The sequence below is a fragment of the Scomber japonicus genome, chromosome 8 (genome assembly GCF_027409825.1).
Source record: "Scomber japonicus isolate fScoJap1 chromosome 8, fScoJap1.pri, whole genome shotgun sequence".
Classification (NCBI taxonomy): Eukaryota; Metazoa; Chordata; class Actinopteri; order Scombriformes; family Scombridae; genus Scomber; species Scomber japonicus.
The window spans coordinates 25,630,277-25,655,587 of NC_070585.1; the positions used below are offsets into that span (position 1 = coordinate 25,630,277).

The following is a 25,311-nucleotide window of genomic DNA, read 5'->3' on the forward strand; positions in this document are numbered from 1 at the left end:
CTTGGGTTTGGTTTGTTCTGTTCTGGGAATAAATATCAATCTGTTGAAATACCTGCCTTCTGACAGTCACCCGTCCACATTTATCCATCCACTGTCAAAGCAGGATTACCCCAGAAGCCCCCACTGGATACTGAACCATCCAAGCCAGCTCATTTTCACTACAGCACCATGTGCAAACAAAGAGAACGGGAGCAGGAGGGAAAAAAATGGTATCCGCACTGGCAAAGATGCCGCAGAAAATTTCACCCGGGTAAACAATATGGGAAACAGGCCAGGATCGTCTTCACATAATATGCTTAATTCTGCAGCTAAAGGGGGAAAATGGACTCTTATTTCCACTAAAGAGCTGCTGCTAAATGACGGCTATTCAGCCCAGTTTCAATTTTGACATGCCAAAGCTGTCTGAGGTACTCAGTTACTGGGGAGTGGGATGTGGGCGGGGGTGGTAGGTCTCTTTACTCTCCTTGTGCTCCATGGTCTCAGTCCAGCTGGCCTTTAGAATATGGATTATGTGGTGCCGCGGCCAGGCTCTCACTCCATGGGGGGCTGGACTGGGTGCCCAGCTTCAGCGGACTCCCCACCGAGACCCCTGGGTGAGAGGACGCTGAGAGCCCCCTCAGTTCTCAAGGCTGGATCATTGAGAACGCGGCGGATGCTTCCCACACCAGCACCATACGTCAGTGTGTGAAAGAGAACTAGCAAAAAATTTGAAAAAGACAGTGAAAAGGGGGATGGTGGGTGGGTCTGCGGGGGGATCGAGGGAGAAGCTGAGGCAACAACAGTCATTGTGGCAGTACTGCGACACTGCATCACTGCCAATCACAACGCCTGCTCTGTCAGGGAAAAAGAAAGGGGTAAAAAAAAAAAACAGTAAAAGAAGCAGCAGCAGATTTACCTTTCAAAAAAGTCTAGGGCGATAATAAGTATCCAGATGACAGCTCTGTGCCACTGTATCATCGACTAAAGTTAACCAGAGGTCCTAATGTCGAGTGCCAGCAGCAGACACAAAGGTCTGAACAGTGGGGCGCCGAGGCAGCTAGCACAGCATGGTTAAATGGGGCAGGTGATTTCCCATCTCCTCCACTGCCCTCAAGGCACAGCCAATCACTGCTGGGGAAAAGTGGCGGCCCAGCCAGCAAGCCAGGCAGCCAGTGAGTGGAAGGGCTAGGAGTCTATCTGGGACCATGCATTATTCACATGGACCGCTACGGCACTAAGACCTCCACAAAGGAAAGGCCTCAGGTTCCATCAGTGCCGACTTGTTTCCAATCTATTATTGATGGCAACACTACACCCTATACTTTTCCCTGATTTACTGGATTCAATCATTGTTTCTATAATAAAGGCTATTTCCAGTAAAGTCAGAACAAATGAGTGGAATATTTCCAAGCATGGTGCCAGTGGGTGCTTCTTTCATTGGAATCTTTTGGAAATGGTTTTAATTACACAAAATCAGGAACACTTGTCTTATGTTACTGAAATTAAAGATTTTTTGCACTGTAACAGCATAAGTGTGCTCACTCTAATATACACAGCAAAACCTGAAACCTTTGCACGAATCATCCATCATGTCAAAGGTAGGTTTCCATGCAAAATTAATTCCAGCATGGAGACCTCCAGTTAGACCTAAGTGAAATAAATGAGCTATCCAATTACCACATTATGATCATATGTAGCCACCGGAAAAAAAAAAATGCACTGACTAAGATGTACTCATCAGCAGCTCTCAAGTATGTAATGCTAACTGTATGCTAATGTTTAAAGCCATTAAATTCCCAATAAATGTGTATTATTTTAAGTCAGTGACTAATTACAGCATATACAGGCATTTATTTTAATTTTATGTTCGACGTCCAGCAACACAGACTAAACCTTCGCTACAAAGACAGGGAGCAATCATTATTTTAATTTTGGTAACATCAGAGCCCTAAGGAAAATATGCATCTCATCTTGTAATGTGAAATGGGCCAAGAATGTTTGATGGAGTAATATGATAGAGATAAAACAAGGCTGATCATCAGATATGAAATTATATACTTCCAGTATGTGTGTAGTCTTGCATTCAATTCATCAAAAAGCCAAATGATCCTTTATCTTAATGCATTCTGATTAAAAAATCTCAACAAGCTGTAGTTGCTTAGCATTTTGTAGCAATGTCCACATTATTACCATGCACACATCAAAGATTGCCCCTAAATCTCTCCAGGAAACACAATCAATCTACTCAGTATGCGTGGCTGGGACAGTGGGCCATCTCTCCCTTTGAGGATGTTGATGCATTTGACCGATGTGCAGTCGATCCCCCAGATTGTGACTAATCATCATTACCGGCTGCTGAAACAATGACTTTCCTTCAGCCCGCTCGGCTTCAAGAAGGACACAGGGGAGCTGCTGGTTTTTCTTATGGTGGCTTAACAGTTGAGTCTGGATTTGAGGAATTAAGGCAGACTTGGACACAACAAAATGTGCACTATGATCATCCATCCAAGTCATCAACTATGGCCTGGCATCCATTGTAAATATGTGTCATGAATTACAAAAAAACCCCAGCAATAGCTATTGTTTTTTGATAAAGTGTGATAGAGTTTCGATTGGGGGAATTTTATTTTATGTAGTTTTAGCCTGAAAATAACTGATGCATACAGATACATAGACATACCATAGTTGAGGAATTCTCCAAAATGGACAGCGGATTATGAAAAATGACTTCTTCATTACAGTGCTTAAAGGTTAGGTCTCTATTACACAGAGAGCAAAATGTCAGCAGTATCCCCTGAAAGAGTAGACTCTGATATTAATGGAGAGTCCAGGGAATGGGCTTCCCCTGACTGAGTTTTCCCTCTACCAGACACATTATTCATTTAGTTGTCAGCCAGCACCTGGTGCATGTAACACTAACATCTACAAACTAAATGATGGAGAGAATATGGCCCACCCTGGTAGGCAGCCAGTGGTGAAATGAATGTTGTTGATGAAGTATAATGGAGAGTAGAAGTACTGCTACTAGATAAGCTAAGAGCACTCCGCCTGCACAACTGAAGTTGTCGCCCAGGACGTATTAGCATAATGTTCAATTCTCTAGCTAATATTGTACTTTCATTTGGCTTTTAGCTGCCTTTGAGACTATAAGGATAGGAGGTTCTAAGCACAGGGCAATCCTGCCATCAGGAAGTGCACAGACCATTTTCCATCTCACTTTACAATGGTGTACCCAATTTTCATTTTCATTTTACAATGGTAAAAATGGTTACACCTCCAGTGGATAATGCATTACTATCATTATTATTATTATTATTATTATTATTATTATTATCATTATTATTATTATTATTATTATTATCATCATCATCATCATCATTATTATTTTTAAATATTGTGTAGTTTTATGATGGGACATAATTGATTGTGTGTGATGCTGAACATATGTAGTGGTACATATGTATGTATGTATGTGGTAGTAGTATGTCTGAATACCACTGTGATGGGCACTTGCAATTTCATTGTATGATGAATACAGTGACCATAATGTATCTTATCTTATCTTATCATTAGCGAGGGAATTAACTCGGCACCAACATTAAATGGGTAAAAGATTAGAGAAAGAAACTAATCACTTGTTTGCATTGGTATACATAACATTTTTATATTTAGTACTGACCACAAATGCCCTTATCATATTCCTCAAAGCAATCATCGAAGCATTTTTCATGTAATCTATCCATGCGACATAATTTAGAACATAAATAACAAAGAATGTCGTGTTCTATGGAAATGTGATAGACCCCGACGGAATGACAGGATGATTTAATATGTTATAGAGAAAGTCATCAGTGACATAGCCACCACTTCATCTAAGATGCAAAATGGCTTCTGCGTGAGGCACACTGCGGCGGTGGATTATTTGTGAGTAATATTCTTTTGCCATGGTAAATGTATTGTGTCATGCAGCAGAGGGTGGAAGAAAAATTTTCTCACAAGCCATTTTAATGAAGTCCCAAATGCCATCCTTATACTTCTTTCAAGAGCAAACTCCAAGAAAGTCCTCTTGAAGCTGACTGTCCCTCAGTGCCTCTTGAAGTGATTTGAAAACAAGCAGCTTTTGTGAAAAGCATAAAAAAAAAGAAAAGAAAAAAATATATATTTATATACATACATACATACATACATACACACACACACACACACACACACACACACACACACACACGAGGATCAGGGGTGAGTATTAAACAGGTGGTTTGGACCATTAAATTATATCAGTATGATTAGAGACATCTGATGAATTGAGGTGGTGGTGGGCTCTGATTGGGGTCAGCCAGGTTTTTCTCATCCTGGAAAACTGGTTAAGTAAAAGCATAGTTTTGCCAAATATTACTTCAATTATCACCATCTTATGATTCATTGGCAGTTACCCCTTACTGCTACATCTTTACTAAAAGGCTAATAGGAAAAGTCACAGTAACACCATTATAGTGAAAAATGTCAATGTAATTCAGTGTTTTTGGTGCACTGAGGAGCGTCAGAGGCGGGGTTTAAATTAGAGCCAACACATTTTTCTCTGAACAATAGTGAGTAGCAGTGGGGGAGGAAGGAGAAGGGTGGGCATCCAATTACTGGAGTACTGTGTGTGTCATTTTGACACCACGTTTGGGTTTCTTCAACGATGCATTAAATATACCAGAGGTGAAGGCTGCACGGCAGTAATGATTGAAAGACGGAGAGTTTCTGCTAGCTATTATTGGAGGGAATCAGTGAGTAAACAACTCAATACAATGTCAATGTGTCTATTTTGGCAAATAGTGTCATTATGCATTTAGTCATTACTTGGACTGTATTTTATATCAAGCATAATAAAAAAAGACGCAAATGTAGTGTGACTCCATTTGAACTAATCTTTTTAAGTCAAATTAACATTTGAGTATAATCACCTACATTTTCAGTTGCTTCGCTTTTTTTCCTTTGTGACCTTTTATCTTCTTCTTGGAGAAAGTTTAGATTGGAAATGAGTGACACTGTCTTACATGGCTATTTAACTTGTCTTAGATCTGCACTGGGCAACTTTTCATACTGGCAGCCTCAAAGGGCAACAAAGTTGAGATTCAGCATCCATGAAATCATGTAACATGACATGTAAAGCAAGCCCATGTTCGTCCAGCTGGCCTGTTTGATCACTTCATACCAAATGATAGCAAAGAGATGAGTGAGGAATTACATCAAACTTTAGTGAGTCAAGCTTTTGAGCAGTAGTGATAATAAAGTTTGGAGAGCTGAAATGAAATGTATCTGCAGCCATTTAGATAAGCTATTAAGTGTTTAATTGAATCTTGAAAATGCCAAATACTCCCTGGTTGTAGCTTCTCAAATGTAAATAGCTGTTATTTATCATCTATACCAGTAAACTGAACTCATTTGGGTTTTGAATTGCTGGTTGTACAAAACACAATGCAACCTTGCGCTTCGGGAAATTGAATGGTTATTTTTCACTGTTTCATTTGTCAATTTACACACCAAACAGTTAATAGATAAATAGTGATAAACAGACATTTAGAGTGGCTAGAGGCTAGATATTGCCATAATGTCTGATTGATTAGTATCTTTTGGTACCAAAAAACACCAAACAATGACATTGTTTCTTAATAGTGTACATTTACTGTATATTAGCTAGCATAGTTTCAGATGACAAACATTGACATATGTTTCACTATTGTTTTGCAATATTCACTAAAGGAAATCTTTCAGACAATAACCCAGCCAAAGTGAATCTCTCCTGGCCCTCCAACCTTTAGAGCTGCCATGTAACACTCCGCAGACAGCTCCTTCGGGTAATGCTGAAAAAGACAATAGGTGGAAACTGCTCTAACCTATTTGCCAAATGGTCTGTCATCTAATGTTCTGGTGCTGCTCTATTGTCTAATCCTACTGCTGAGGCCTCTAAAAGGATACATCGGCCTAATAAGATGAATGGGCTTTGACCCTGAAGCTGGTAAAAGCCAACCTGGCCAATTTATCTGAGTGACCTCTACTCTTGGCAGAGACAGCCCTCACCTCTCTTGGAAGCCTTTAGGCAGGATCAATATCACAGAGGCAAAACAATCCAAAACAAGGGAGTGTCTTGAAGCTGAGATTCAACAGCTCATTGCTTTTTATGACCCTGGATTATATACTCAATAGCCAAGATTATCTTGTGTTTGTTCTTCTGTTAAGATTACTTAATATTTACTCGGATGTACCAAGGCTACAATAGTCTTTTCAAGTGGGAAATGATTGAAATAAAGTGGGTTTTGCTTTAACTAAAAAATGTTTACATTAGGGCTGAGCTGTTAAGTCATCCCTAATTCAATCATGTATCATCTCAAATCGCAAATGACTGATGTAAAGTAGTGAGCGGAGTAAAAAAAAATATGTCAGTTCCATTCTGATTCATCTGTCATTTTATAATGCAAACCACATTCATGGCAATTCGGGGCAAGGATCGTAATATTGAGAACAGCATTTTGAGGGAAAATAAGATTTTGTCGACTAAATTAAGGATTCTGTTTCATGTTTTGTTTAGTGGTGTTGTTCAACCGAGATAAAAGGCACAGCTCGCAAAAGGTCGAGGGAAAATATAAAGACGACATCCATTTACAACAGAGTATGTTTTGTTGTGTTTTTTTGGTTGTTTTTTTCTTTGAGCATGAATCAGTTTACACGGTATACAGTATCAATCGTTGGCCTCAAATCTATATCTGCAAAGTGCTTAGGTTTGCATTGGTGATTAGATGAATTGAACTGAGAACGTCTGTTACTTGAGCATCCCTTCATAACGCCGATACCTAATGCCTTTCCCCTGCCTCTGAAGTGACCACAGTTTCAGGATGCTTTGCTCTGGGCACTTGGCCAGAAAGCTTTATGTATTCTGATACCATTCATTTTTAATCAGGACCAGAATATCCTTCCAAACCTCTTGCAAGCTGCCTTTGGCTACAAGACTTCAATTCTGTTATATTATAATTGTTTTGGCAGTCTTCCTCATTGCCGAACGTATAAGTTGACTCATAATGTTGCTAATATTCCAAGTGAGAGACCTGCCGCAGCGCTCATTTAAAATGCTTTTTTCTGTATTTTCAGTTGATTTTCTCTTGTTGCAGAATTATGTATTTTCCTACTATAGCATATAGTGGGATCATTGTGTGGGTTCAGCATATTTCATTTGGCTTCCCACTTCGACATGCCCTATTCGCAGCTCGTCTCCGCATACAGTAGAGTGGAGGGGTTTCTTCACATGACTGCTGGGGAGAAAGGACATGAGTGCAAGGAAGGGGAATCTTCTTCTGCGGTATAATGAGTTTGACAATGAAAGTGACACTGCATCCTCTCTGGACCTTGCCATGTGATCAATCATAACAATGGCTCCCAATTTCCTCCTCTGGATACTGACCTTTCTCCCTTAAGGAAAGGAAGGGTGTGTAGGTTTTGGAGTGTGTGTGTGTGTGTGTGTGTGTGTGTGTGTGTTCCTCAGAATATCATTGTGCCATCACCTTATTTCCAATCAGCCCTTCAAATCCCTCTACACAGCCATAAGAGTGTCCTTTAGCAGGGGAGACTTTTTTCTCCCCTGAAAATCAAAATTGGCCTAAAAAAATGCCCTACAGAGAGGAAACGGATCTTTTTTTATTCTGTCATATGAACTATTTTAAGCATGTATAACACACTTAGCAATTTTAGGGGAGTGACATCTGGTTTATACATTTAAAATCCCATCACCTGAACAGCTTACAAGATGATTTGATGCCATTACTTCAGAGAGGAGAACTGCCAAGATTTCATGCAAATACCAACATGTGAGAGTATTTTAGGTTGTTCCTTTCATAGTTCAGTGCCCATACTAAATAGAGACAGAAACATGAATGACGTGTGGAGAAAGCTGAGAGCATGAAGTGATCCTACAAGTTTAAAGCTGACCTCACCTCCCCGCCTCTGTCTCTCCCTGATGAGCCACCAGGGCGTCTCATCAGGAGCGTGCTTACTGTATTTTCTGTGGTCCTGTGTCTGTCTCTTGTCTCTTTGTGTGCAGCGAATCAGCTACACTACTTAAATAAAACAGTAAGGGTAAATCCCAAAACAGTATTACAATCAAACTCATCTTAATATGCTTCAGCCACAAATGTCCCGTGCTGGCAATAAGGAGTCTAGACTGGATTTAATGGCCATCTATATTGTTTATCTGCACACCAGAGGTATACACTGTGGATTGGACTGGATTTAAAACTATTTAAAATCACCTCACTGGGAAAACATTTGAACAGTAACTAAAGGAGATAAAAAGTAGATTGTACATTTTAGATTGTAAATAGTCAATTTTGTTTTTTTTTTTATTACAAAAATTATGCTTTCATCAATACTTTTAACAAAAAGGGTTTAAATTAGAATAAACAAAGAATGCAGAAATAAGTCAATGAAAAATGAAATAAATTACATTATTAAATATATATTTTTATATTGTACACTGCAGTGCTATGGTCCTTACTTTTATAACTATTAGGGAATGACAAATTATTTTTTTAATATTATATTTTAAGAGTATACTTTTGGTGTCAAAAGTTTAAAATATAATACAATTTAAAAAAAATAGAAAAAAAATATATACACACACAGGCACTCACAGGCACACACACACACACAGGCACACACAGGCACACACACACACACACACAACTTGTTTATATCCATATAGGCAAGGCCAAAAGGCACAAATGTCTGCAAAACACTTGCTGCTGCTTACTGAACATATGGTGATAATTTAAGTATATAATTTAAGAGCTTTTAGTGAGAAAATCAACCTGAAAAGTGAAGGTGAAGAGGACAGTGAGTATTTTGCAGTGAATGGGACATTTTATACCCAGTGTAAATAACACCCTTGATATTCTATAATTAAAACTCTTCTGCTTTCAGGAAATAGCGATCTGCCAACTGTATTCTGTGTACAACTCTCCACCAACATCCTTCACTTTATTCATTCTAACAAATATGACAAACATCATTTGACACAGTGAAAAGAAATTGAAATCCTTTGAAACATGTTATTGTTAGAGTTAGATGAAACGTTCACATGACGAAAACTCCCTGAAATCCTGACTGGAGCCAAGACCTTTTAATGAAACATTTATTCATGTGTATTAAAAGGTTCCAACACATTTCCACTGTGAGTAAAAAGATCCAGTGATATAATTTGCAGTTTAAGTATGCTTTTAATTGCATATGTCAAAATGGAAATTAGCGCAGCCCAACACAATTAAGACAATACTTTTTTTTTTTTTTTTAACATATTTTCATCATTATACTTGGTCATATAATTGGACTATTTAAAAGTGTAGAGTTTAGATGAATGTGGTTTTACTCTGCAGCCTATAGCTTAAAAAAAACATGCTCCATGTGTGTTGAATGGTTTTCTTGTTTAGGTGTAGCAACTTTCTGTAATCAAGAAGCTTTAGACTCAGTGTCTAGTTCAAGGACACTTAGAAACAGGGGACAAAAGACCTTTTTTTAAACTTACAATTTACAAGCAAGCGTGACACAAGATGATCTTACGAGTGTGACAAAAAGCAAAGCAGGGACGTTTCGTACATCCAGATGAGACCACAACAGAAGAATCACCTTGACTTCTAACTTTTTGATTGCCGACATCCAATACTCAGAAGCGCAAAGGTCAAAGCCACAGCACCATGACAATAGATATAAGAAATATTCCTTTGTCCCAAGATAGCGGAGAGAAAGGAGATCGTAAAAGAAAGAAGACGTGAATCCAAATGGATTGATGGGTCGGCACTAGTCTGGGGACAACGTCTGAACACCCAGCGGTGCTCCAGGAGAGGGAAGAAAATCTATTTTAGCCAATATGAAACAAAAAAAGACCTATATACTATATCTTGATGATCCTCAACTTTCATCTATCTTTTCCAAAGTATAGGTCTTAACTTAACCCTAACCCTACACTTACATGTTACACTTTAAATGTTTTAACTTGCTTGCTATGAATGCAAAGAATAAGCTTCAGTTTCTTGATTATCCACTTTACAAGCAATCAGTGAGAAGGGGTGGGAGGGATAAATGCCTTGACAAGAAGTGTGTCATATAGGTTCTTTCTATATGTGTTTTTTCCCTATATCCCAGGAGAGTGAAGCAGTGATCTCTGGGTTTAGAAAAAAACACTGATGGTCCCTGATTGCTGAGATACTAGTCGTATAATTATGAGCAACACAACTGGATCAACATGCTAATTTCCCTTTCTTCCATTGATATTCATAGAGTATAAAATGGCTTCCCGACTATTTCCGTATTGCATGGTAATACAAACACTCAATTAGGCTGTGTGATGAAATGAAATGAGCCATTTTCTCTTGAGGACGGTAAATAGTGGCTCTCGTAATTGACAACTGCAGAGTAATTCCTAATCGTAATAACATGTCCTGCATTTTGGCACCAGCAAGTGATTATAGCAAGTGTAGTCTAGGTTGTGTAGTCTAGGCTGTGTAGGCTAAGACAGTGTTGTCTGCAATGTTCAGGCTAACTGGTTGAAGAGGCAAATGTTGATACTCAGCCGTTAGGTGACAGAACAAGGGACAAAAATAGCTGGTTGCAACTTCTTAAATGTGAGAATTTGCTATTTCTCTCTATTTTATGATATTATCAATTGAATATTGTTCGGTTTTGGACTGTTATTAAAAAAAAAAAAACAATGGTGGTGTTTAGCTTAGTGGGTAGAGCACCCGCCCCATGTGTTGAGGCTACGGTCCTCACTGCAGGCGACCCCGGTTCGAATCCCCCACCGAGTGGTCCTATCCTGCATGTCATTCCACCCTCTCTGCCTCCAGTTTCCTGTCTCTCTCTACTAGTCTGTCCATTAAAGGCAAAAAGCCCTAAAAAAATATACTTAAAAAAAAAAAAAAAAGAATAACTAAAGCTCAGAAGAAGTTGTGACAGGCATTTTTTAAAATGTCCTGATATTTAATCCATTAATTGAAAAAAATAAACACATTCACTGATATGTAATAGAGATCATTTTTAGTCTAATTTAAATCCTCCAAACCAAGAGATAAACTGAAAATCCAACATATGTATTTTATATTTACTTAAAAAATGCTTTATACAGAATTACCTTATGTCAAGCCATACCTACATCATGAATTAAAACCTGTTTTTCCAGTTAAATACAGGAATTAATGCAATAATTAGAAAATATTTCCAAATCAACATCTGCGGTTCAACAGGGTTAATATTAGAATGATCTTTAAGGCATTAAAGAAATGGGGTGCTTTCGAGAAAATATGTTTTTCCTTATTAATATGCTAATTTATACTGCAAGACACTCCAAAGTCTAATCAGATCATCCACTCTGTAGGGGGTATCTGTGGTGTGAGTGGAAAGTTTTCCACAGTGTGTTGCTGTTGTGTCTATGTGTTCACAACAATAGTCTCACACATGACAAAATGGCATCTCACACATACAATTTATCAGGATGTTGAGACGTAACCAGGGTAAATCGAAATTCCCATACTAGCGGTCAGTTTGCCTTTCGATTACATGTGGCTTCAAATGTCACTGACCTTTGCTCGACACAAAAACAGGGCAATGACCTCCTCCAGGCTTTCCAAACTCCTCCAAAATAGAAACCAGAATCTTTTCACAAGACTGATGAGCACAACACCTGCTATGACATCTCGGCACGTCACCGCCGTATCCCACATCCCCTGTCACCCGGGGCACTAACAATGTGAGCACTTAACCGGTGACAGTGCCAGCAAGCAGGGAAGTGATGACAATAAATGATGGCAATCAAAGCGCACCTCCTCTTTTGACGAGCCACGAGATAAAGCTCAGACACCTTCCCAGCTCCTATTAACAAATGATGAAACTGTTTTCTCTGCCAGATTTGGAGTGATCTTCAAAAAACATCACAGATGGCCAGCTCTTTTGACCAGAAAAAAAAAAAAACTCTCTGATGTTATTTATTCTTTTTGTGGTCTGCTTGTGCCATATTGAATTATAAAAGTGGTGAGGGAGGATTTCTGCCTGCTACGATCAATAGGCTGATTCCACTGTCACAATGCAAGGCACAGATCTGAGACAGGAGTTTGACAGATGGTGTGTCACCTTCGTCAGCGTGACGTCCTGCGCGCCAGCGTGTGTTTGCGCATGTGTGTAAATGTCTTTTGCTTGAATTTCTAATCTTGGAGAGATAAAGTGTGAGAAACAAAAGTGAGATATGGGAGGGGGTGGGGGTTGGGGGGGAGGGGGGGGGTTGGTGCACATTCGCGTGCGTATGTGAGACAGAAGAGAGGGAGAGGCGCAGAGTTAGAGAACATGAGAACATGCACACAGAGAAGCATGTTAGAGGGTGTCTGATACGCTTTCATACTCCCACCCAAAAAGCCTTTGGTGCTTGCTGTGCCACAGCACACTTTGCTGTGACTCCTCTACTGATTTAATTAACCTTTTACTGGCACCGTTCACACAATGAATCTGTGAGCTATACTCCACTGTAAAATGTGTACAGCTGCAATAGAAGGCCTGTGACTTGGACAAATTGAAATCTTTTTCAAATGCACCGCCTTGTAAACAGTCCTGAACATGAACGTGGCACTAAAGATGCACACAGGACTGCTACATCCACCGTGAAAACATGAAAGGCGTCACACTTTTTCTTCAAATGAGTTTGGAAAGAAGGTGCAGGCCAGAGCAAGTGATGCTACTTTAACAAAGGATGACAGGCATTGCAGTGGAAGTCCTTTTCTCCTAAGCAGGGGTCAGCAGGCGTCAACACCATCCCACTGAATGATAAATCCCATGTGTGACGGTTAATACAGCCGAGGAGAGCTGTCACAAGGTACTGCAATGCTGTAGCTGCAGTGCCTAACAAGTCAGTGCGAGCTTTTTCACACTCTATTAGGAATACAACTCAACTGGGCCATGCTATGTTTCTGTTTCGTGCAGTCATTCATGTTTTATGAGGGGTATAATATTGATTCTGAAGCAGGCACAGTCAACATTACGACAGGAAGAAAAAAAAACCCGTATCCATGGTTGTGTTCACTTTTACACTGCAGCTATAGATTAATATTTATATCATAACAAATCTTGGACCTAAAGCTACAATTTAATATTAAAGCATTAAAAAAAAACTTAATTATGAAGAGTTATGTAGAATGTGACCTGTGTTGAAAGACTCCAGTTAACAACTTAACAAAGGGAATTTTTCGATTTTTGAAATGGGAACATTTTCTCTCCTCATTTAAAATTGATTGGCTGAATGAGCGTTACCAGAACTGCCAGTACAACAGAGCTAAAGCTGAGGTCACATGTCTTTCTGGAATTTCAATTTTAAATTTAAGGCATTTGAAATTATAATGGGATAACAAAATTGCATTCCATCTTTTATACTGTATATACAATTGCAATTTGACAAGAAGTGTGAGTATGCATGGTCAGTCCTACTATTTATTTTCAATTTTCCAAGACATTTAAAGTGATTCCACACATTCATACACAGGAACACCAAGTGACCCATATTCTAACCCATGCAAATCCACAGTTTGTGTGCTCTGAATTTAAATGATCTAACAAAAAAATATATATATTCTAGTCAAGGCTGAGGTTACATCCACCTGCAGTTTGGCTTTGAAATGCATTATTTGCTCTCTTTGCGCATTTCTATCCTTCTCCTGTCATGAAAAATGTGTAATTGCTAAATTCTACACAGAAATGTTTAAATATTATTTTCCCCATTTCATTGACTAAATGATAAGGTGACAAACTGTAAAATATTGAGCAAGCTCTAACTGGTGCACCAGTGATTTCAACAAATTGCATTAGTCCATTTAAATGTATTTCATCATTATGCAGATGTAATTAATTAACTACATAAGGTTTCTCCATAATACTGTTGTTGTGGGAGTGGAGCTTTAGCTGGATAACAGTCATTTCTTTCTCCTAATCTCCATTAGTGTTTGGTTTTTGCTTTTCATAATTTAAACTTAAAGATATTTACTTAACAGTAAACTGTGAAATGCTCTGTGAAGTCTTACTGCAACTAAGGAGCGAAAACATTATTATTATTTTTATTTTATTTTATTTTTTATCACTGTGCCACTGATGGCAGAGTTACACCTCCACACAGATATGATGTTCCAGCACTAAACAACTAGTGGATATCCACACTGCTAATGTAACACAAGACATTAAGTGAGTACATGTAGTATATGTGTGTGTGTGTGTGCATGTATGTGTGGGTGTGTGTTTATGTATGCCAAGCTGTCACTGTCAGGTGTAGGGAAGAAATATATTAAATTATTTTTGGATGCAGAGAAATAGTATGTTTTTTTATTTTTTTATTTTTTTTATTACACTTGTGTACAAATATGTCACTGGGGGAAAACAGAAAATCAAAAGTAAAATGATGTGTGAATGATAAGAATAACATTTTTAGACAATTACAATAATAGGACATGAAATTGAGAAATCATGATTTTATGTAAAGAAAATAAACAATAAATAATTAATGTATTAAAAAAGGCGTTGAGGAGTCTGTCTGAATCTGTAGTAGATGCACAGTAGCAGTCATGTAAACAGGACAGTATGATCTACTAAGATATTCTGTACTAGAAAACCAATAAAACAGATGCTTTAATCAATTGATTTTGTTTTCAGGGGGTTCTATCAGTGGCTGGGGATTATCTTAAGTGTAAAATCAATATAAACTACTCACTACATGTCTTTTTTTCTGTTAAAAAATTCCACCAACTTCATGTTGTGTCATAAATAATCTGTAGTGGGTGGGCTAATAGGCTATATTAAGGGGCAACCTGTGGAAATTTGGGGCCTAAATTAAAAACCCAATCTTATTGTCCAAGAGAAATAAAATGTTGATATGATTTTAAAAAGGTAACATATGAACACAGAACATGATCAGCACTTTCGCTGGCTGGGTCATCTCCATTTCAGAGAAACTTGCTTATATACCTCTTTCTTTCTGTGGATCTGTAGCTGCACTCAGATGATCATTTTAAGCAGCTGAGTTGACTGATCTGGTTTCATCTTCAAAAGGTGGACCTGTCTTCTGTTGGATCACAGAGGTTAACATTTGCGGACGCCGTGCTCTGTGAATGTGCCGTGGCTTTGGTACTTGTCTGTGTCGAACACTCTCTAGAACAGAGCGATTTAGAATGAAATATTGAGTTCATTTATGAATAAGTGGGGCTGAACGGCCCCTTGTTGGAGCTTCTGCATGCATATTCAGTTGATGGAAACCTTTGGATGGGTCATTTCTCTTAGCTGCTTCATTAAATAGTGAAAGTCAAAAGTGCAATGCCTCCTGACAAAAAAAAAATAAAAAGACCAAGATCTATAGAGGTGGAACAGTGGTAAGGTTTTTCTTTGTTACAGCTCAAAATCTAGATAATTAAAAAAATATTTTAAGTCCAAAACTAGTTTAACAAAAAAATAGGTTAGAATTTTCATTTAGCCTACTAATTAATTAATAATTAATCAAGTGTTTCATTGTTCTCTCTACAGGAACGGTTTCTGCATATTAACATGATATGTGGATAAAATAATTATTTATTAGGTGATTTTGCTTTTTGGAGCATTAACGCATAGCACCTGGGATACATATCTTGCAGTTATTGTTGATTTTCCCTACAATTACACTAAGTGAGACAATGGTGAGTTAGATAGAGTCTCAGCGGGGCATTGTACCAACCAGCAGCAGCTCCTTCAGACATTTCTAACAAAAAAAACAAAAAAAGGGGTGTAGATTGGTGAGTTGTGCACATGTAGAGGTGGAGGGCAGGTGGACTCTAATATAGATAGATAGATAGATAGACAGATAGATAGATAGACAGATAGATAGATAGATAGATAGATAGATAGATAGATAGATAGATAGATAGATAGATAGATAGATAGATAGATAGATAGATAGATAGACATAATATATACAAATTGCCTAAAAGTTAAAAATAATAAATAAAAATTATATTAAGAGGATGAATGACTATTCAGAATAATATCTGTGCCACTACTGTATCTTATGTCTGATGGCTACAGGTACAAAGGACTTCCTGAACTGCTCTATTGAAGGCAGACTATGTTGTCTTGCAGAATGGAACAATGACTACTAATATGTTTTTTTGCTTGGTATGTACAGCAAGAAATATGACTGCAAGCGAGTGCTAAGGAAGTGAGGGTTATGTTTACTATCACCTCTGTGGTAAGGCTGAGCTTTTAGTGCCTCATAAACATATACAGAGCATATTTGGCCAAAGCAAAGGCCAGACACTGGAACAAATACATGGATTTGAATTCTGATGGCATTTTGAAAAGGTAAAAGACTTATTCTGCTCTTCCCTGCCTACCACCCCCCCCACCCCCCACCTCCCCCCCTCACAGAGACAAGCTCACTATGATGAATACTGCCATTAAGAAAATGACTTGTCTCAAATGTCAGAGAGTAGCCAATGTTTTTAGAATAAAAATTGATAGCACATGAACACAAGACATTTTCCTTTTTACCCTCTCTTTAATGTTCTTGCCAGGAAAGTGTAATCAACCGTAATTATTTTAACTGCCTGCCACTCTTTGAGATCATTGGTTTCTTAAAATAATTAGAGCTTTACATTGAATGTGCTATAATGGTGATGGCTCAAGCTATGAAGATGATGAATGATGAACAATGTCAGGAGGAGCGTTTTTCAGGGAATCAACTTCAGAGAAGAAATTATAAAGCTTTACACTAAAGCATATGAAGCTGTGATGATAAATTCAATGAGGACGGAAAGACGAAAAATGCATTTCATTAAAAGATGGATTAAGAAATACTGTTGAAAACCGCCCATAAATCCCATTTTTAAGTAGATTAAAATAAATATAAATGATTTTCTAAACTACAAGCTAACCTTTTGGGAGGTTATGTTAACAAAACAAATAGGAGAACATAAAATATGTTAACCACACTGTGTAAATCTAAAAGCAATACAGATTATGCAGCTATCCTTTATACATTGCCTCCAATTGACGCAACAAAGATTTGCCCTCTTCAAACAGAGAGCCTCAATCCTCCATCTCAGGTTTCCAGCATGATCAAATTTGCACTTCAAACCATTGTACCCATTTAATCAGCCATTGTGCATGCTCGGCCAACCACTGCAGAATTTCCAAGCAAAATCTCAGACTGAGGCACACAAAGCTATCTTTGATTATACGCTAGCCCATGGGGAAACTTTATCAAACTCCTCTACTTCCTGTGGAGAAGGACCAGGTGACTAGAAACTACTCAATTGGAAGACCATATTTTTTTTTCCTACATGCAACGAGGAAACACGCCTTTGATCCAAAGAAAGGCAGCTGCAAATGCCTCTCCAGATACCAGCCCCACCAATCGCACTTCTACTTCCTTCCACCAATCAGTCTTCAGCACCAACCATAATCCAACCTACTGCTGCTTTTTCTACACAGTGATTTCTCCCCTTTGAAAAGCAATGAAAGCATGTGCTGCAAACAAATCAGCGTTTTAAGATAAAAGGAGAAAAAGTGTGCCCTACTCACCCATCTCATTGTCCGATTTATTGTCCATTTCCGTGTCAGTGAGTGTGAGTGCTGAGTTAGAGCGACTGGAGAGGCATGAATTCTGCCCTGACTTTGCCCCTGTTCCCCAAAGAGTCATGGTACGTTCCGGTGATACAGGTTCATGGTTTTCTGTAGCAACTGGTCCTCTGGAGTAGCTGCTGAGTGGGTGGGAGAGGCCCGTATCAGGGCAGAGTGCCAAGCCCCTGCGAGCCGAAGGCTCACAGAACCCGAGTTGCCTCAGCGAAAATGTCTGCCCTGTGAATGACAGAAGTTGTAAAGTTAACAAACCAAGCAACAACACGGTTAATGGCCAAGAGCAGGCCTACTTAAAAAAAACACTTAACCTAAGAGCAGGGTGGAAAGGGAGGGGTGATAATTGTTAAATGAAAGCTTTAACAACATCCTCCCAAGCTACATAACGATCATCAAGATGCTAAAAAGCATTTTCTTTTACTCTTATTTAAACCCCAAACAAATCACGTGAAAATCACGGTTCTTGTAATCATCTAAAAGATTCCACTACCAATTTATAATTTATAGTTTTCAGAAAGTGTTTCAGGCATAGTCTGTTTCGTAATTAATCATTATCATATATCTGTGTTGTCTTCAATTGGAATTATTTGAGGCTCTGGTGTTCATGGAAAATTAAAAAAAAATAGTCTGACATGCCTACAAAGACACTAAGTTTAATTAATTAATTAATTAATTAAAAAAAACAAAAAACAAAAAAAAAAAAAAAACGGATATAGTGCCAATAAGAGAAATACCTTGTATGGACCTCATTAGAAAGCCCCTGAGCTAAAAAGAAAATCATTCCTAATATTTTGAGAAACATCATACGTTCATCTACTCATCCATGTAATATTTTCAGTTGACATGTCATGTCAAACGTAATTATTCATCTGATTAACCTAAAACAAAAAAATATTTTTAGCTATAACTCTATAAAAGACTTCCTGTTTTATTTTAAATGTATTTTAGATATGAATGTCATCTGGTGAAACACTTACCATGCATTCATTTAATTCACTTAAATCACTGGTGCTGCAATGCTATTGATGGATAGTGTTTTATTAAGATTTCATAGTCAGATTTGTCAACACACAATGTTTAAGCTACACATGATGATCTTGTGGATATTAAAAATAATTTTATTCTGGTAATATTGATGTTCACAAAGGGAGGATTTTGTCATGTATTTTTAGCTGGAAATAAAGCAAAAAACCCTTTCAGTGTACCTCATCTCAAAATGAAAAAGTTTTATTAAATTGTACAAAAACATCTCCTTTAACTCAAATCATAGAGCAGCAAAGTTAATTTGTACTTTTAGCAATGAAGTGAGATTTTAAGATGACCTAGTTTTATAATATGGTCAAACCCAAATCAAAAGTACCTATATAATTCAAAAATACAGACCAAAAAAAAAAGTGTACCACATCTAAAAATTTAAATAAAGTACATTGAACGTACATATGAAAAAATAACATTAAAAAATAATACATATGAATATATTTAATAATACAGAGAAATATTCATACACCATCACACTCAGCACAATGAGCAAATCCTCTATATCTGCACAAAATATGCTATTTTTCCATAACCAGATGAATAACATTAAGTTTGACATTTACTGTGATGATGTGAGAAACAGTCGTTAACATTAAATGCCCAGATTTGAAAAAGAAATAAAGGAAACTAGCATTCTTCCCACAACTTCATCATAATCCCATTAATTCTAAAATGGGCACCAATTAGCACCAAGAAAATGGAAGGGAGTAATGGATAGATTTTCTAATTGCAATCTTATGAGCCAAAGGAGTGCTATAAAATAGAATAAACTGCCCAAACTTTTTAATTACAGAAATTGGGGCAGTTTCTAACAGTCAATTAAAGGAAAGGGTTATTTACTGAGAATTTTTTCCCTATTATTTTAACATAGTCTAACAGTTATTTCAAAAGGTCAGAGTCACCCACTGTGTCAGACCCCTATGGGACTTTTTTCTCTAAAAGTTTGGAAAGATAAAAACTAAATTGTGCCTTTGTTTGACGTTATTTAATTGTGTTTACACTGTTCAACACGCTGGCATCATACTGGGTTTTCTTGTCATACTTGCACAGATAAAGTGGAAGATGAAACAGTAAATTGGTAGAATTTAGTAAACACGACACTAAACACGAACTAAATCCCTCCATCCATGTTCATTTACTAATGATGTTCCACGCTGTTAGAAATCAGCAAATGAACTTGGTTATAAAATGTTCTCTTGTTTGCTGCAGTTCACTGGAATCCCAGATTTATCATTTATGTGTACTTTTCGAATTTAGAGAAAAAGAGAGAAAAAAATACAGAGAAGTACACATCTTTTTTTTTTTTTTTGTAGCAAAGGTCAACAGACAGATGCATTCTGATAATATAGGCCTTTAAGTGTCTTCTATTTATCTTTGCCAGCCTCAATAACCACCCCACTTAGCTCATATGACTGGATATTCATCTGACAAACACTGAAAAATCCAACAGAGGGATGAATTGAGTCAACAACTAACCTGGCCTGCTGTACTCTGCACTTTCCTTGTGGACCATCTCCTTGACTCTGCCTCCAAACAGCATTCGTGAAGGGTCATGGTCAAAGGCCTGGAGTGTCTCGCTGGAGCTGTAGGATTTCTGAGTGGGTACGCGGCAGGCTCCCTCCTCCCGGTCAGCCGAGGAGGCGGTATAACGACGCTCCCGATCCTTGTCTCTCTCGCACTCTCTCTCTCGGTCTCTCTGGCTCTTGGACAGCGAGCAGAAAGGCCGCTGCTCCCTCACCCGTTCCATACTGCCTGCATGCTGGGTATCCGACTACCCCCCCCTTTCACCACCGACGCTCTCCTGATACACTCGCCACTGGATTAGTTCTCTCTATTTCACTCCTCCTCTTCCTCCTCTGGTTGTGATTCTGCTCCTGTACCAATTTTCTTCCTATCGGCCCTCCCTGCTTCTAAAGCTTTTGTCGGTCTGTTGGTCACTTCTTCAGTCCATTCATTCTTCCAGCCATTCTACCTGGAGAAAAAAAGAAAGGGGGGAGAAAGGAAGCAAAGAGAGTTCAGATAACACTAATCCATCTGCTTCATCTTCAAGAGCAAATACTTATCCTCTTCTCATTGCCCCACCCCCACCACTACCTCCCCAAATCTGAAACCTCACCCGTGAACTCTTGACATACATGACTTCCCCTCTAAAAAAAGATAGACTTATGCCGCCTGTTTGAGCCCAGCTACAGTGTGTTGATTTTAAAAGTTGCACATCAAACTTTTCCTATCAAGCAAAAGCTATTTTATAAATATAAGGAAAAATCTCACACAAGTTTCTTTTTTTGAGTGAAACATTCTGAGGCACTTTGAGGGAGCTTTTTCAATTTTCTAATGATGATTGTCCAAAATTAACGTCCACCAAGTATCACATGCATCACATGCTGGTTCAATCTCAGATAAATCAATATGTCACGCATCACGCTGGCCAGTGACTTTTTGACATGATCACATCATGCTTTAATTTTTAATTTAAACTGTAACTCGTACAGAATTATAATTTGGACCTTCTGCATGCACATTAACCTAGTGGCAGAATAGAAATAGCAAAAAGATGTGTTTCTATGAAAAGTGCATAATGAATCTATATATTTTAAATATGCTGTTTCCCAGGCAGCTGGTGACAGTTATATGAAATAAATTAATGGGTTGAATTGCCTACATTATGAAAAAACATATTTCATGTCTTCCCTTATCTACCCATGTAAATAGATGTATCCTTCTCTAAGACTCTAAGTTTAAAGAAAATGAGAAAACTATCCAGGGTGAGCTCTATGGATTATTGAGAGTTAAAAAAGAAAAAGAAAAAAAACTAATTACATTGCTCAATACTAGGTTTGTTTGTAATTTGGGTGAACTGACCCTTTAAAAAAATGTCTCATTTACTCCCCTTCTATTGTTATCACGTAGCTAATTTTGACTTTATTTGTCCAGGTTTTGGGATACACACTGCAGATATATCTTGATTTCTGCTTACTCACCAAATCAAATGAGGTGAGTGGAATTTTATTTTTGTGGTGCTCAAAGCATTGAAAAAAATAAATAAATCAGAACCATCATATCTTTCCAGGAACAGTGTTCAGAGGCCTCACTGCAATCTGTTTTCACTGAAGCTCCACTCTAACAACAACAACATAGACTGCATGAAATCAGTCAGTTATATCAAAAGGTAATCAGGAACAATACTATCAGCATAAACCAGATGTCAGGGAGAAAATATGCTGCTGTTTTTTTTTGGGTTTTTTTAATACAGTGAACTGAGCCTTTTGACTGTATGTTATGTAAAATTATACAATTTATCAATATATGTGAGAGCACAAGTTAACCAAGAGTTTAATTATACATAAAAAAGCAAAAATAACAGTAAGATAACATGGAAAATCCCTACCTATATGATTTTCTCTTTTAATAGTCGAAGAGTTAGACGTCATACATGTGACTCAGCTGTGTATCTCAGTCTCTATGTATGCACTGACAAACATTAGTTATATCAGTGTTAAAATCTTGAACTTGCTGGAAATTCAAAAGAAGACACTCTCACAGGTGGAGACACTGCTCTAAAATGTGGACAAGTGGGAACGAGAATGTGACTAATCCGCAAAAAACCCTTGAGTGGAATGTGGATGGGAGCCCCGGTGTGTCAGAAGTGTTTATTACCAGCCATTTTCCACTGCCTCCTGACACACACACATGCCACACACACACACACACACACACACACACCACTTTCATTTCTCTCTTGGCTGAGCTGTAAGACTAGAGTATCAGAGTCCTTTCCCCAAATGAGATCTACTTCGTTTCACATCAAGCATCAAAACCTTCCAGTGGAGCCAGGATAGCAAACTGCCGCGCTGCAAGATAGCGCTGGCCCCAGAGTGGCTTCCCAAAAAACTGAAGCAGTAGCTGTTGGAGTACAGGATGCAGGGATAATGACAATTGTGAGCTGTTCTAGGCCTCTTCAACTTATTTCCCCCCCCCCCACTCTTCGCTCAGAGTTGCTGGATATCATTCTGTTTCCCCCGATGGGCTGAGATGCAATCAGTGACACACTTTCTTGTAACCCTGACACTCAACTCTACAACACTACCCCACACATACTTGTCTTTTTTTTTTTTTTTTTTTTACAATGCTACAGGACATCTCACTCACATCTCATCACTTTCAGGAAATTGTACACACCTGTCCAGATTGGCAGATTAATGTACGGGATGAGTGCAAGCAGACACGCCCAGAAGCCTCCCTGATTATGATCCCCCTCTCTCTTTACAGGCTTGTAAAGTGATTCACCATCTGAAAAAAAAAGCTAATGCTACAAGTCCTACCCACTGAGCTGCCAGCCCCCTACTATAGGAGGAATTAGATTTGTGTCCTAATCAGCTATAAGCCCTTGAGTGACCAGGCATGTCCCTGTATAAACATTTCAGCTTTACTCCGAGGACCCCGAAGATGCCATCTTTGTCACAGCTCATCAACATGTCCTGCTTGTGCACAAACACAGCACATGGGGACACTATCAGGACACAAGAGAGGCATTCATGATAGTTTAAATTATGTACAAAAGGTCATACAAGCTCTTGAGGGGATTCTATTGTGTTTCTGCAAGCTTTAATTTTCAAAGGTTTTAACTACAGTATGAACTAGACTACTTTGAGCAGAGAAGAATAAAAGCCAGTCTGTCTCGCCTTGATTATGCAAAATCTGCCTCTAGTTACCCAACTGAGAGTACACACTAATGCACACCAATCTTTAAAAAAAGAAAGAGAAGCAGAGAAAAGACTGATGTGTCTGATCAAGATTTTTTAGTAAAGCAAGTCATTCATCCTTCTTTTTTTTTTAGTTTCCCAGTATCACTCTCTTCTATATTTCCTTTTACCTTTGATCATGCAGTTGAATCAGGGCCAGTCAGTCGCCCATGACCGCTCGGTGGAACAGTCGACACTGCAAAATTAGCGTCACACAGAGGTCCTCTGGTGAGCCACTGAGGCAGGGAGAGAGACAGTTCATGATCTACGCAGCGTAGCTCATGAACTGAGCTGAACACGTCCAAACGACTCCCATGCCACTTGAGTACAGTCCCCTTGACGCCCCGGTACTGTCCTACACCTCTGCACTTCTTTGAAGCATAAACCATAAACCATCTGTATAATATGGTGAGAAGAAATGTGTCCAAGTCAATTGGCTCTTCGGGGCAGTTGGAGAGGATTCAAGGATGAGATTTACTTGTTTCATGTCTGACATACAGTATGTTCTTTAAAGATGAGAGTGGGTAATGTTTTATGTTTCTAACTTGGGGATTTGGAAGGTACAACAAGCTTTTAAGATGTCTTGGAGATAATAAGTTACTTTATACAAAATCAATCAAATAAGCAAAAGACATACAGTATGTTATTCATCAACGGCATGAAAGGTAAAGACATTTGATGCTTCGAGCAAGGACAACCAATAAAGAGACTTTCTAAGCGTCGCGGAATCAATTAGTCAATCGATAAGTGCTGAAACAATTTATTGATTGGTTCAGTAGGCAGAAAATTAACTATCAATGTGTGAGTAAACATTTAAGTCTTTTATCAAAGAACATTTTAAACGAAAATTCCAAATGTGAGGTCTTGCAGATTTTCTTTGTTGTATATTATGAAGTGATTATCTTTGGGTCGGAAAAAAAAACAAGAAATTTGACATGTCACCTTGGGCGCTGAGAACTTGTGATTGGATTTTTTGTCTATTATTTCTTACATGTTGTAGACAAAGAATCCATGATATAACACTCTTAATTGATCTATGGATGAGCAATGTACTGTTTTCTGACATTTTCTGACATTTCATAGACGAATCGATTAATCGTAAAAACAACACTCAACAATGAATATAATCGTTATTGCAGCCCTGCCCTTAAGATGTCTTATATATGATCATTCTACACTAACTTGACAATATAAATAAATACACCAGCTTAAACTGAGCTGCCACCCGCTCCTGACTGCAGCACACAAAGCATTTTGTAAAACAGGACTAGCCACCACTGACCAGAATGCTGAAATGGCAACTCTTCACTAAGCCTTTGTTTGGTAATTATATTTCCAAGGTGCTGCTGTACATATCAGCTCAGATCTCCCTGTCAGTGACCTCTGTAAATAATGGTAATAAAGAGCGCACTTGTCGTTGCTGGTGTGTCCCTCCAAGACAATCCACCTGTCACCCAGTGGCCTGGACCATCACCCCCTGTCCCCCTAACCTCCCCCCCTCCCCATCTTGTTGTTGGCCATTTGCCGGAGCACAGATCAGACGGCTCTCAGCCACGGGGAGTGGTAAGAGTGGTTGATGGAGCTGGTGGAGATCAGGGCTGGCTCCCTTTAACACAGCCAGCACCTCCAACAATAGCCGCTTCTGACAGCTTTGCATAATTCATCTTGTCGAGTCTCTCTCCCTTTCCTCCTTGACGCTCCTCTCTCCCTCTCCTCTTTCAGTTTCTCTTCAGTTCTTCTTCTTTTTTTTTGTGCCTCCCGGCGCTTGGAGAAGGGGAGAGGGAGAACCAGGGCAGTGTTCCATCAGATGCTGCCTGTTTCCCCCTGACACCAATGATTTTGGAGACACAGAAGTGTTTGTCTGCAGCACGTTGCCCAGACTTTGTGAATTCTGGAT

The 25,311-nt window shown here is 38.5% G+C and overlaps 1 protein-coding gene across 9 annotated transcripts in view; it reads right to left on the reverse strand.

The window, feature by feature from the left end:
* The window catches only part of si:dkey-237h12.3 (teneurin-3), a 132,371-nt gene extending 111,921 nt beyond the window's left edge, over nt 1–20,450 (reverse strand). For 6 of the 9 annotated variants that reach the window (XM_053323277.1, XM_053323276.1, XM_053323275.1 and 3 more), the window contains exons 1-2: nt 20,149–20,450; nt 17,581–17,856 (exon numbers count right to left, since the gene is read on the reverse strand). In XM_053323277.1, coding sequence (XP_053179252.1) covers nt 17,581–17,856; nt 20,149–20,419 — 547 coding nt within the window. In that variant the 5' untranslated portion in view covers nt 20,420–20,450. Of the gene's footprint in view, nt 1–17,576; nt 17,857–20,148 lie in introns of all 9 variants that reach the window. The other 3 variants (XM_053323283.1, XM_053323282.1, XM_053323279.1) reach the window with 2 other exon arrangements.
* Between the last annotated feature and the right edge of the window lie 4,861 nt (nt 20,451–25,311).